The following is a 14,081-nucleotide window of genomic DNA, read 5'->3' as shown; positions in this document are numbered from 1 at the left end:
TTTACAGAAACTGTGCAAAGTATGTACATAATCAAACTGAACAACTAGTTATTAATGAAGTATTTAAATGTCCATCATAGACATGACAGGTCTCTCTTCTAAAAAAAAAAAAATGCCTAGAAGGGGGAAAAAAGTCTTCTGTATGCGCGATGCAGTCAATGACAGATGCACAACTGTTTGGTGACTAGTGTTGCCAGATTTTGCACAAAAAATACAGTGAACAAGAAAAATCCAATCGTAAACTGAAATAAATCCAAGTACTATTGGGATATTGGGACCAGCAGCTTCTCACTTTATTACACCAAAAACTTGATCACTTCATGAGCCAAAAGCCATAACAGTACGATATGTAAGTACAAAAAAGATGAGGACCTGGCAACACTGCAAGACTGTGAGAAGCAACCTCACAAATGCGTACAACACACCACCGCCAAGACAGTGGTTTATTTCAAAACAGAACACTGTAATATTATTTTGGTCAAAGCTGTAAGACAGCAAAATGTTGCTATGGTTACCTCTGTGCCAATCATCGCACTTGCTTTCTTGTTCCGTACACACAGTCCCGAAAGTATTTATATATTACTCTGCCTGCTTATATCCACAAAAGCTATGAATTGCAGTTGTAGGATGTCAGAAAAGAACTGGCCCTACCGGTTTAGTGTGTTTATCCTCACAAGGGTGTTTTTGCTCCCTGAGGATTTTTAACACTTTGACCTCTGTCACCCTCTTGGATTACCGGGACACTGCATACATTAGCTTAACTTAGACATTTGTTTAATAATTGAAATATAACTATATTATATAATATTAATCGTTACATTATTTTATTAGGAAATACATTTGATTTCCTCCACACTGTGAGAGATGATTTGGTGGTTCGGCATGGGGAGTTGGGTTACCTTTTACCTTCACTTGGAGGAATTATGTGTCTCTTTGTGCTTGATGGTGTTTTGTGTTGGGGCGACTTTATTAGGCAAATCTTTTTTTATAGTGCATGTCCCAATATATGTTGTAATATATTATAAAATGAACATGGGTTTATTATTTCTTGATTCTTGATATTCTTATTTCGATTCCATTTAAACTGCTTTGTAACAATGAGCAATTGTGAAAAGTCCTATATAAAAAATTTAATTTGATTGAATACACTGTTTTTTTATTACTATGTATGTTGAATTTGACTTCTGTTAGGGTTGGCTAATTTAAATGTGTATGTTGATGGGTGGTAATCTACAGCAATGCATCATATTCATATTCTTTTTTGTTGTGTTGCTGTCCAGAAAAAACAATCAAAATCCAACATCCACCTCTAAAAAGTTGGTTTCACATACACAAGTACAATGTTTGCAAAAGACTAAAATGTTGCACAAAGTTTAAATCTAAAGAACCTCAAATTTGTATTTGAAAAGTAAATTAAATTAAATGACATTATTGTCACCAGTGTGCAACTTATAACATTTTTCAGATTTCCTATGGATTATTCAGTTCAGCTAATGCAAATGTGTGCTTTAGTGAACCAAGTGCACAATTAGACACAATTAGATCAATTCGATCTTATTTATTAAACAAAACTATGCAGTTGATAATCAAAACAAAAAACTTTTCTGGCTAGCACTCATCATTTAAAGCTCTTAAAAGTCAACTGATAGTCAAATATTATATATTTGAAAATTAAAACAACAACACAAGAACAAAGCACTTCAAATGCTATAATTCATACAAGTGCTATACAGTACAGTACTAAGTAAGTAGGCCCATACTCATTATTAATAACTTATAAAAGCGATACAAAAAGATTAATTAAAACAAAACTCCAATTTTTGTATAATAGACCATCAATATGTAAAAATGATGATGAAGTGATTCTTAATCATTTCACTGATGAATGATGATCATGAGACAGCGCACACACATCACTTTAACTATAGTATAGGACGTAACTTCTTCACATGATCATATAGGCTTAGGTAAAATACAGCCTATGAGAAATGAATGGTCTCATTTTATATCTGCGCTCATAAATTAGCATTCTTTAGATTTCCTCCAGATCCTCCAAGAAATGGAAAAGCATCTGTTTGCTTCCTGTAGGGGATTTATTATCATTGATGATAAATGAAGATCAGAAGTCAGATGTAGTGAACAGGGTGCATCAAAAAACACAATTCTTGAATTTTGATATGGCTGGGTGCTAAAAGTGTTCTAATATATGTAGAAACAACACATGCAAAATATTTTTCCAGTACATGATGATTTAGGGGTGCCACCGCAGATCTTTTTTTTGTTGGATAAAGTGGTTAACAGTGTGTCGTGGATTTTTTCAGGAGAATCAGAGACGGTTGAGATGTAAAATTCTCTTCAAAGTATTTTATAGAGAATTGTATCAGACAGCTTGAAACACAATACTGGTCATAGGGTGTACACCTGGTAAAATGATAATGACAATGACCCCGTTCTGAGTTTTTCAGTATATTATATAGTGGTCCAGTAGCCCTGCCTTTCTTTCACTCTGTACTATCCCAATGCTCAGCAGACTCCTGCCTTTAGGCCCCTTAGCTCCTTCTCATAACTCATGACAACCTGGTGATGCTGTGACTTTATCTCTATAACATTCCAAGCTGGTACATAAATCCTCCCATGGGTGGTAAAACTCAGTGTCTTTGTTCTCTAACACATCATACAACTATTTCGCTATCCTTACCAAGGACACCCTTATCTCCTCCAGGCCCAGCTATGGACCTACACATTCATGTTCAAGCAACAGAGAAACAACTTTATTCATGTAGACATTAAAAACATACCATATAAAAGATATACTAATCTGTAAGATAAAACACTCAAAATTTCTCTACCATAAGTGCTCCATGGTAAACAGCTCATCTTTCTATTTGAGGTGATCTTTCTGTGTTGTTGGGTATGTATTATTACATATTTTTATCATACCAGTTGGAGGAGCGTCTTTCAGTGGTGGTTGGAGATTCAGAGTGGCTTAAACTGCTTGGTGTCCCAGCGTATAAGAAGCAGACCAATGAGGCATGTGGAGTGATCATTGCCTGGTTGACATGCAAGTTGCTGCGGTATTTGTTGCTGTGCTGACCAGGTTGTCAACATCGCATTTGACACCACTGCGTCAAACACCGGCCATCTCACAGCAGCCAGCATTGCCATATAGCTCTCACTGGGCCGACCACTGCTTTGGTATGGGTGTTGGAACCACTTTGGTGAGGTCCTCCTGAACCTGGTTTTTACAGACCTGAAGGTGGATTCATCACGCTCACCAGAGGTTACCTTGTTCACACGTCTGAGAGAGAAATGGAACTGTTACCACAATAATCCATCAGCCAATGGTCCCACTACAGTTCTGGCAACACAGAGCAACCACTCTTGGCAATTTATGTGCTGAACTTGTTAGGTTCACAAAAGAAGTCACTGACCACAAGCGAGGTGACTACCATGGGTTTTTGTGCAGCTGTGTCTTGTGTTTCTGAATGCAGATAGTGAAGAGCAGACTGCAGTGACCTTCCAACGACTGGGAGCACACCACAAGGCTTGATGGATGGGTGACCAATGCTCTGTTCAAAAAAAGTGAGGTCAGTGCGTGCAATGAACGTGGTCAATGACTGTGCTGATGCTGAGCGCGGCGTCAAGCTCACATCCGACTTCGTCACAGTGGCAAGGAAGGAACAGCACCTGCAAAATGTGCTGCATGTTGCTCAGTGAAGCAGACTCTGGCACAGACTAAGCAATTAAGTTTGAAGTTAAGTTAGTGTCAGCTCTTACCCCTAGGCCTTGTTAGTTGCCAGTAATTTAGCCACTATCACTCTAAAAACAAACAGTGCTAAATAGCACCAAAAGTGGTCCACCGGCTCGTAATCATAGGGGAACCAATTTAAGTGCCATATAACACCTATGTAGCACCTGTGTAGCACCTCTATAGAACCATATCTGGTGCTATAATGGTGCTACTGTATATCATCCCCGTATGGTTCTTCATAGGTGCTACATAGCACTAAAAGTGGTTCCCCAATGATTACGAGCCTTGAACCACTTTTAGTGATATTTAGTACTCATTTATTTTAGAGTGGAGGGTTTTTTCTTTTAGTGTGTCAGTATCGCCCCTTGAGTGGGGCTTATATTTAATTAAACTTTATGGGGTGGTTTCCCGGACAGGGATTAGTTTAAGCCAGGACCAGGCCTTAGTTTAATTATGAAATAGAACTAGTTTTAACAAACATGCTTTACTAAAAACATTACTTGTGTACATTTTGAGGCAAAACGATGTATTTTAAGTTATGTCAGTACAAGTTGTTTTCAGTTTGGACAGTTCTTACATTTATTTTAGTCCAGGACTAGTCCCTGTCCGAGAAACCACCCCTATATGTGTGTCCGACATCCATCACTGCTGCACAAAATTCAGGGTAAGGCCACTTGAACACATGTCCCATTGACCTCCATTCATTTTGTCTATAGGATAACCCTATAGAACATGTTCCTGTATAAAAGGTTACTGTACTCAACATTTCGCCAAAGTTCATGTGTTAGGTGGCACCCCTAAATCTCAATGGAATTCCTCAAAACTTTGCAAAAGTATGTTTTATGTTAATTGGAACAAAATGCAATGCCAGCCAAATTGATATTTTGAAATTAAAATTTCCCATTCAAATTTGATGCACCCTAGTGAACAGTGTACAACAAAGCATTCCAGACCCATCCCAAATGCTAAATTTGGATTGGACTTTGGTGGGTTAACACAAAGATGCGGCCACGTCAATCAGACAACTGAACGACATCTTTTATGGCTAGCCTGAGTGATAAAACTAAGGAGAGGAGGACATTTTGATTGATCCACACCATTTTTTTCCTATCATCCTTTCAAACCCCTTTACCCCATTCAAAGCCAGGATGATTGTAAAAATTTCTTAAGGAAACAGCATGGCTTTGCAAAGTAGTGGCTTACCAAAGGACTGGTGAAACTGATGAAACTGTTCAAATAATCACAGTTATTATTAACATGTGAATGAATGCATGCATGATATGGTAACATTTTGCTGCCATGTTTATACTTTTGACATTCAGGACAATGCCAATGGTATTTTGAAGGTGGTTTGGGAAGTGGCATAGAAGATGCATAGGTAAAATTCTAAAGTCAAAGTTTTGCAAAGTTAAACTCTGTACTTTATTCTATGCAAATGTGAATTCCTCACAGTGAAGAAAAGTGGGACACATTCTGTGGACTCCTGCAACAGGAAGGCACCAATAAGCAAACTCCTCCTTATTTGAAAAGTTATAAAAGTACTTTTTTCAGACAGAAGTCAGCCGCAACACTCAACACTAGCTACGTTTACATGGACACAAATTCCTTACTGTAAAAATTACCACACTACAAGTTACAAGTCACCAATTTAAATACGACTTGAGTAAAAGTATTAAAGTAACCCAATTTAGAAGTACTCAAGTATTTTTACTCGTACTGAATGTTGGCTCAAAGATGCACTAGTCCTCAACACAAAGAGACATTGTAGGTCTGGGCAGTGAAAACTAAGGAAGTTTATTTATGAGGTTTTATTTCCTAATATAGAAAAGAAATCAAACACCTCAAAATTTTGACCTGGCAGAACAAACACAGATTAAACATAGTCATAGTCTTTTGACTAAAATTTAATTTAGTTTTAGTCATATTTTTGTCATCTGAATTGATTTAGTTTTAGTCTAATTTTATTCAACTAAATGCCATGAGATTTTTGTCTAAATCTACATTAAATTTAATTTAAACCCATTTAATTTTAGTCTAGTGTCATTGTGTACTTGAATGTGCCATGCTGAAAAATATATAGCCTAACTTTGTGATATAAATATATGGTAACACTTATAGGCCTATCCTAAAAAATATATAATTTTAATATTTAAAAAAATTCCAGTAAACTAAAATTACACTAACAGAAATATGATAATGCATATTAAAAACGTGAAGTTGTTCATTTGAAAGATTAATTGTAAACACATGTAGTACGTAACACCACTCTCTCACATTAAGTGCACTACATTTCTTCCGTCATGCATCCCTCTTTACAGTAAATACATTACAGCATACTTGATTAAATGTGAGGACAGTGAAATTGTACACTTATTATCAATCTTATAATGTACTTAAGTTACTCGGGCAATCAGTACAGGACCTCGCTGGTTTATTTTGGCTTATATAGTAAGTTATATCAAGTTATGTACCAGCTCAGGTTAGATGATAAAGTAGCATCAGAGTATATAAACATTTGTGCTTGCCTTTGAGTTGCGGGATGACCCTCCTGCAATCGCGCATCACTTTTGTTTTGATTGTAGCATCACATGTTTAACAAAGGGTCCCTTGATTGAAGCAAATGTGATATGCATCCATATGTTTGCTCTTTATCTCTTCTCTCAACCAGACGCAAACTTTTCTCTACAGTTTATGACATACGCAGCACGCAGATGTCCTGCTACGGTGGCTCAACGCAAGCCATTCAGCGTTTGACATCAAAGTACCACGAGACCAGACTTCTCCATATGCATTTGATTCGCTCTCGCAGTACTTTGATGTCATACGATTGCTCTGCGCAGCGCCAAATGAAGTCCCTCAGTTGTGTGTGTGCGTGTAACCTCACGACCACAGATTCTATCCATCATCACCCTCTGACACTTTCGTCTCGTTTTTATTTGATGAATAAACAATGTAGCGAGTAACGTTAAGTGTCATTTCAAATGTAGTGGAGTAAAGAGTACAAATACCCAATCAAAAATGTAATTGAGTAGAGAGTAAAAGTTGCCTATATTTTTGATACTCAGTACAAGTACAAAGTAGCCCAAAAAATACTTAAGTACAGTAACGAAGTACATTTACTCCAGTACTTTACACCTCTGGGAATTGGAAGACAAGACAATCACTTCTTGTGACTTCCTTCAACAAAACAAACTCAAGTTATTTGCGTCACATGTCATTACGGCAATTCTATGTCATTGCACGTGTGCATATGCTCCACACTCCCGTCCTGTAGGTGGCGGAAATGCACCTTTCAGTGGGTTTGCCAACCGCCATTAAAAAAAGAAAAGATGGCACATGCGCAGAGCATCAAAGTTTCAGTTATCCATCCGATCAAGTGTATACATGTCATTTTGAGCGGATTACAAACGGTATAAACCACCCCTAACAAGCGGATTAGATTTTTAATCAGATTGGCACTTTTTAGTCCGATTGAGGTGTTTATATGGAGCATTTTTATTCAGATTGATCATTTAAACGGATTACAAATGTCCATGTAAACGCAGCTACTGAGTTCCTAAGCCAATCTTCTCACACATTACAATACAGAGATATTTATACACTTACAGAGATAATAAAACTAGGTCATTATGTCAAACTTCATTTTGGTTGGTTAAGCTATAGATAAACTTCCACACATGGACATCCAGTTCAGAGCATATCTAGTTTGAGTGACAGTATAACAGCTATCTTCTTTTCTATCACTGAACAACCTACTTAATGACAAGCAGTCAGGCTTTAAATGCAACCACTCCATTGAAACCGCACTTCTGTCGGTCACGGAAGCATTACGGCTAGCGAAGGTGGAATCCAAATCCTCGGTTCTGATTCTGCCAGACCTGTCAACAGCCTTTGACACATTCAACCATCAGATCCTACCTTATCTTCGCTAGGGATCACAGGTACTCCTCTTCAATGGTTTAGATCTCACTGAGGTTCTTCTGGGATAAGTGCTTGGTCCACTCCTTTTCTCCATCTACACAACATCCTTAGGACCTATCATACAGGCACATGGCTTCTCCTACCACTGCTGTGCTAATGACACCCAGATCTTCTTCTTATTTCACCCAGATGATTCCACCATAGCAGCAAGTATTACAGCTTGCTTAGCCGACATTAGACTGCACATTACGGGTCAAATATGTTCTGCTTTGTCAAGTCAGTTTATTCAAGTCTGCTTTTGTCAAGTTAACTGTTACCCTGCAAGTCTGTTTTTTTTTTTTTTGCCTTGTTTTCCCCTTCATGTGTTTTTTTTCTGTTTATGTTACACTAAAAGTCTTTGTGTCATCCTGCGCCTGCAAACTGGCTTCTGTCTCACCTAATTCATCCAAGCTTGTGGTTTATTAACTAGGGCTTGAACTAGATAAATACTAAATACATGCTTCTTAAACATCTATATATAGTTGGTAAATGCACAGAAGACGTCAGAAAATCTAATTTCATTTTAAGTTTCTGACATATAATCAAGCACATCAACCTGATTGCTTTATTTAACTTTCATATAAAAACTATTATTTACATGCAGATATAAACTATATTTTAACATCACAGAGTTTTACTGTTGATCCTCTATAAACCGTAAACCCAGGATATAGAGGTTGAGTGAATGTGGTGTGGACTCTGTGTATGAGCTTCATTGTGTCAGAGACTCTGTAGAAGGACAGAGATCCTGCACTGTAATCCACATACACTCCTATTATACAGGAACTCAAATCTACAAAAAGATTGTTGTGTTTGTTGTTGTGATAGAATGAACACCTGGAGTCATAGAAGAACAAACTCCAGGACTGATTATTATGTCCAAACTCACATTCATCACCCCGACCCTTCCTGCTGATGCTCTTATATGACACTGATATACCCACACCAGAAACATCAGCACTGAACTCAATCTCCCAGTAACAGCGTTCACACAAACTCTCTTTACACAACACCTGGCACACACCATCAAATCTGTCTGGATGATCAGGATACTGCTGGACTCTCTCAGTCCATGAAACTCTTCTGTTTTTCTCAGACAGATGGAGTTTTTTATTCACTGTGTTTGTATCCAGAGTCAGCTGACCGAAATCTGACGGAGATAAAAACACAAAATAATTTACTGTTAATACAGCTGTCAGTTTGTGAATGCACATACTGTACCTGTACACTTGTGTGCATGCGTGTGTGTGTGTGTGTGTGCGTGCGTGCGTGTGTGTGTGTAATGCCTTACATTGTAGAAACTCCTGCCTGGTCTTTGGTTCATTGGGAGGTGTAATTTTGATGCATGTTACTAAAAACATAAAAAGACATAATGAATGCAATTCTAATATTAAAAGAAGACATACAAATATCCACCCCATATGACTTTTCTATGCTTTGAGATTCTTTCTTATATTACAAGAATTATTTTTGAAATTGAATATGTTGTTTGCTCAAACCTCTAAGACATGCTCCCTCCCCTCCTCTCTCCTATCTGAAGGGGATGTTTCCAAGGTCTTCTCTTCGAACCATCCGACTGTCTGCCCACTAGATCACATACCCACCCATCTCCTTCAGGCCATCTCTCCATCAGTTATCCCTGCTCTCACCCACATTTTCAATTCATCCCTTTCCACTGGTACCTTCCCTGTAGCATTTAAAGAGGCTCGGATTCTCTTCTTCCCTTCATTGCCAAGACTCTTGAACGCGTGGTATTCAACCAGCTCTCCTATTTCTTCACACAAAATAACCTCCTGGATAGCAATCAGAATGATTTCAAAAGTGGTCACTCCACTGAGACTGCGCTGCTCTCGGTCATTGAAGCACTAAGGCAGGCAAGGGCAACCTCCAAATCATCTGTGCTGATCTTACTGGATCTATCCGCCGCATTTGACACAGTCACTTACCACATCCTCCTGTCGACCTTCATGGCTATGGGTGTCTCTGACACAGCGCTTCTATGGTTCAAGTCGTACCTCTCCCCAACGTTTCGATACCGGGGTGCCTCAAGGCTCTGTGCTAGGACCACTGCTCTTTTCGATACACATGACATCCCTGGGCTCTGTCATTCGAAAACATGGCTTTTCCTACCACTGCTATATGCGGACGACACTCAACTCCACTTGTCGTTCCACCCTGATGATCCCACGGTTTCTGCCTGCATCTCAGCATGCCTAAGGGACATCTCACCCTGATGAAGGATCACCATCTCCAGCTTAACCTTGACCAAACCCCTACAGATGAATCAGATCGCAGCGGCAAGAGGGCACACGTCACTCCTCTCTTTGTCAAGTTACACTGGCTTCCTATAGCAGCTCGCGTCAAATTTAAAGCTCCTGGCCTTTAAAACCACTACTGGGTCAGCACCCCCTTACCTTCACTTACTTATACAGCCTTATGTACCCTCTCGATCCCTGCGCTCTGCCACCGAACGACGGCTTGTGGTGCCATCTCAAAAATGGAAAAAAAACGTTGGTGCGTACCTTCTCTGGAGCTGTTCCACAACTGTGGAATGATCTGCCGGTCGTGACATGATCTGCTGACACTGTAGCTGTAGCAGCTAAAAACCTATCTCTTCCGCCATTACCTCACTTCCTAATATAGGACTTACTATCTTTCTCAATTTTTCCTTTCTCTCTATCTGTACATTTCTTAAAAAAAATTTACATTAACCAACCCACGCCTATGTGTACTGTGTTGGACTTGATGAGACTATTTCCAGTGCACTTACAGTATGTATTGATGTTCTTGTGTTGCTATAATTGCTTCTATTGTTTACCTCATTTGTAAGTCGCTTTGGACAAAAGCCTCTGCTAAATGACTAAATGCAAATGTTGTTTTCACCTCTATCAGATATCTTGTCAATCTCTTTGTAGAAATCCTCAAGTTCTTCTTTCAGTATAGATACAGATTTTCTCACATCTTTAAAGGAGAGTTGAGGGGTAAAAGTGATGCTGGGTTCATCCTATCCAAGAGAGACAAACAGAGACTGAAAACTCTACAGAAACAATGAGAAAGGTTGTTTATTGTGTTTATTGTTAAATTATGTTGGAGATTTACATGGGCTGGTGTTAAATATTTTATTAATTTTACCATCACAGGACCTTTTTGGACGCATTTATAAAATTGGCTCAATGAAACATTATTTAATTGTTGTTATGTAATAGAAAATCCACGACTAGGCCATGCCTGGGCCATTTCTCAAGATTGCCATATTTACCATACAAATATGCAAAAATCATCTATTTAGTCTACCTAAATAAATGTTTCATGTGTCTCTCACTCAGTTTGCAAGTGTAACTGTGTTACTATGGTTACCAATGTTTATAGTAGCAGTTTTAATGCACACCTTCCAGCCAATCAGAATCGAGTATATAAACAGACCATGGTATAAACAGTAGTGTTGTAGTCAAGACCACCTAAACCAGACCAAGTCATGGCCAAGACCAAGACAGGCCTAAACAGAGACAAGACCAAGACTTTAAAGGGTCGAGACCGAGTCAAGGCCAAGACCAGTGCAAGTCACTGCATTAAAACACTTATGATAAAATGTGGAATATGCATATGATTAGGCACTTCTTGTCTGTCTGTGTGCGTGCGTGCGTGTGTGTGTGCGTGTGTGCCATCAGAGAAGTTAATAAAATAATCAAAGGCATTGCAGATATGTGGGAATTTATCTTTGTCTATAAGCAAATAAAAGTGAACAAACACTAAAGAGCTGAAATCAACTTAACCATTTATTTTGAACTGTCTTTCCATGGCTTGCCATCCACTTAACACAATGCAGGTGTTTTTAGTAATGAAATTAGAAAAACTGTAATTGGGAGAAACTTAAACAATGCCAACATCATATGCCAAACCTGAATAAACTGCATAAAATTAATGATAAAAAATAAATTTGTGATGTGCCATCAGTTGTGGTCTTGACCGGTCTTGAAATAAAATTCCGAGTCTGAGACCGAAACGAGACCGACGAGACAGAGTAAAAATGCGGTTGATTCCAAGATGAGACCAAGACCTTTAAAAAGTGGTCTTGAGACCGGTGTTGAGACCGAGACCTACAACACTCGAGAACTACAACACTAATAACCAGCTCTAAATGAATTGTATGGAAAAGTTTTTAATAATTGAATGAAGTTCACAATTAAGCTGTGTTACCTGTAGGAAATGGATGTGATCATCTGTTTGTGAAAGTTTCTCCAGCTCAGCGTCTCTCCTCCTCAGATCATCAATCTCCCGCATCAGTCGCTCCAGTTGTTCTTCAGCTCGACTTACTGCAGTCTTTTCCTGATCTCTGATCAGCTGTATCACCTCAGAGCGTTTTTTCTCAATGGAGCGGATCAGTTGAGTAAAGATCCTCTTACTGTCCTCCACTGCTGTCTGTGCAGATTGCTGTTATCACAAACACACACACACACATACACACACACATTACAATCATATCTTTGGGCCGTTTATAGTCGTGCATAGGTTCTACGCTGTTGCTACGCCATAGGCTATGTGTAGGCTTTGCATAGCCCTGCATAGCCTGATGTGCAAAATTGTAACGTGTCTGTTCTACGTGGACCACAAGCGCTCTAATTGGTCCGCTAAAACCCCTACCCGTCAGTTCCTCAAATGGATTTTTGCTAATGTTAAAGTGCACCTATTTCATTGCTAAAAAACAACGTTATTTTGTGTATTTGGAATAATACAATATGTTCACGTGGTTTATGGTTAAAAAACACATTATTTTCCACATATCGTACATTTTTGTAGCTCAGATATCCTGCTTTCCTCAAACGCATCGATTTTGTACAAAACTCATCGATCTGAAAAGCACTGATTGGCCAGTTAATCTGTACGTTGTGATTGGCCTGAATACCTCTGACGTCAGCCGGGCGCTCCTTGCCATGTTTGAAAAATTCGCTCACAATGCAGTGCTAACAGGATTTAACTTAAAGGCTGTGAGTCAAAGCGGGATGAATTATGATAATGTCGGTTTTCTCTATGTCATCCAGGCCAGGAAGTAAACTGTTACCTACAATCCGTGTGTTGTAGTCCAAGAAAAGAGATTTACGTTGGAGACGATAACTCATGTCATCATTTACTTTGGGGTTTGTACCTTTGTATATCGTTAACATGAACTAATACACACCAAAGGAAAAGAAAAATCATGAATCGGACAATAGTTGCTCTTTAAGTAAATACAAAGGTGGATCAGGTTGAAAAGTGACTCAACTCAAAAGTGGCTGTCCATTTATCTCCAGCACTCAAACTTCTCATGAAACCTCACCTTATAAGACTCAATAACATCTCTCAGATCCTTAAGCTCCTTCTCTATCTGCTCCATTCTCTGATGGTGTTTTCTCTTTGTATCACCTAAAATCCTCTGTTAAAAAAAAGATTACATTAACCTACAAGAAACTGTGAGATGTTTGTAATTTATGCTTGAAATTATACATTTTTAGAAATTACGTATTTTCACACAAATAATTTTATACGTAATTAAAATATGTCCCTAAGAGGTACTATTGATAATTTACTATTGATGTTGTTGTTATGATTTATGACCCCTAATGGTATAAGACAATTGTAACATCCTGACTGTACTGTATGTCCTCAAAGGGACACCGTATCCCTTGGGCAATATCCCCGGTACTCTCGCGAGACTGGGATTGTGTCAAGATGGCGGAATAAACAACCAGTTCAGAATGTCTCTTGTGCGCTCCAGTTATTGAATATTAGCTAGTTCAGCCAGTGGCAAACAAATAAACACTACAACAATCATGAATGAATGTTTATTATTTGACATTAACAGTTTATCATATACAGTAAGTCTTTATTGTGAGTTCATACCTGTTTCTCAGTTCTCTCTGCTGCAGCTGATACGGTGTCATGATTTTTGTGTTTTGTGTTGATTTCGGTACTCACGTCACACGGCACATCTCCAGCAGAACACTGAGCAGTAACATCAGCTTGTACTTCAGTCTTCTTCAATTTCTCCACCATTTCAGCCAGTATGGTGTTTTTATTCAGAGACGGTCTTGAACTGAAGCTCTGTATGCATTGAGGACAGCTGTAGTCTCTCTTCTGATCCTTCTGATTCCAGTAGTTTGTAATACAGCTCATACAGTAACTGTGTCCACAGGGAATGGCCACTGGACAATTCAATAGATCCAGACACACTGGACAGATTAACTGATCCTCTGTTACTGAAATACTGGCTTTTGCCATTTCACTGCATGTACAGACGAACAGTGAGGGAAGTTCAACAGCTCAGCAACAACTTAGTTTCATTTTCTCTCAACAAAAGACCTCCGTGTTTAAGCAGTGTCTGAGAAGAGGTGTG

At 38.7% G+C, this 14,081-nt stretch overlaps 1 protein-coding gene across 1 annotated transcript; it reads right to left on the bottom strand.

Moving 5' to 3' along the window:
• Positions 1-4,100: 4,100 nt before the first annotated feature.
• LOC135719248 (E3 ubiquitin-protein ligase TRIM65-like) lies at positions 4,101-14,035 on the bottom strand. The gene is made up of 6 exons (XM_073811748.1): positions 13,589-14,035; positions 13,026-13,121; positions 11,909-12,142; positions 10,595-10,715; positions 9,003-9,062; positions 4,101-8,861 (listed from the first exon to the last, which is right to left on the bottom strand). Exons 1-6 carry the CDS (start codon positions 13,964-13,966, stop codon positions 8,323-8,325), a joined length of 1,428 nt encoding a protein of 475 aa, XP_073667849.1. The 5' UTR covers positions 13,967-14,035; the 3' UTR covers positions 4,101-8,322.
• Between the last annotated feature and the right edge of the window lie 46 nt (positions 14,036-14,081).

This window comes from Paramisgurnus dabryanus, chromosome 14 (genome assembly GCF_030506205.2).
Source record: "Paramisgurnus dabryanus chromosome 14, PD_genome_1.1, whole genome shotgun sequence".
Classification (NCBI taxonomy): domain Eukaryota; kingdom Metazoa; phylum Chordata; class Actinopteri; order Cypriniformes; family Cobitidae; genus Paramisgurnus; species Paramisgurnus dabryanus.
This window is presented reverse-complemented; position numbering and strand designations above follow the sequence as displayed.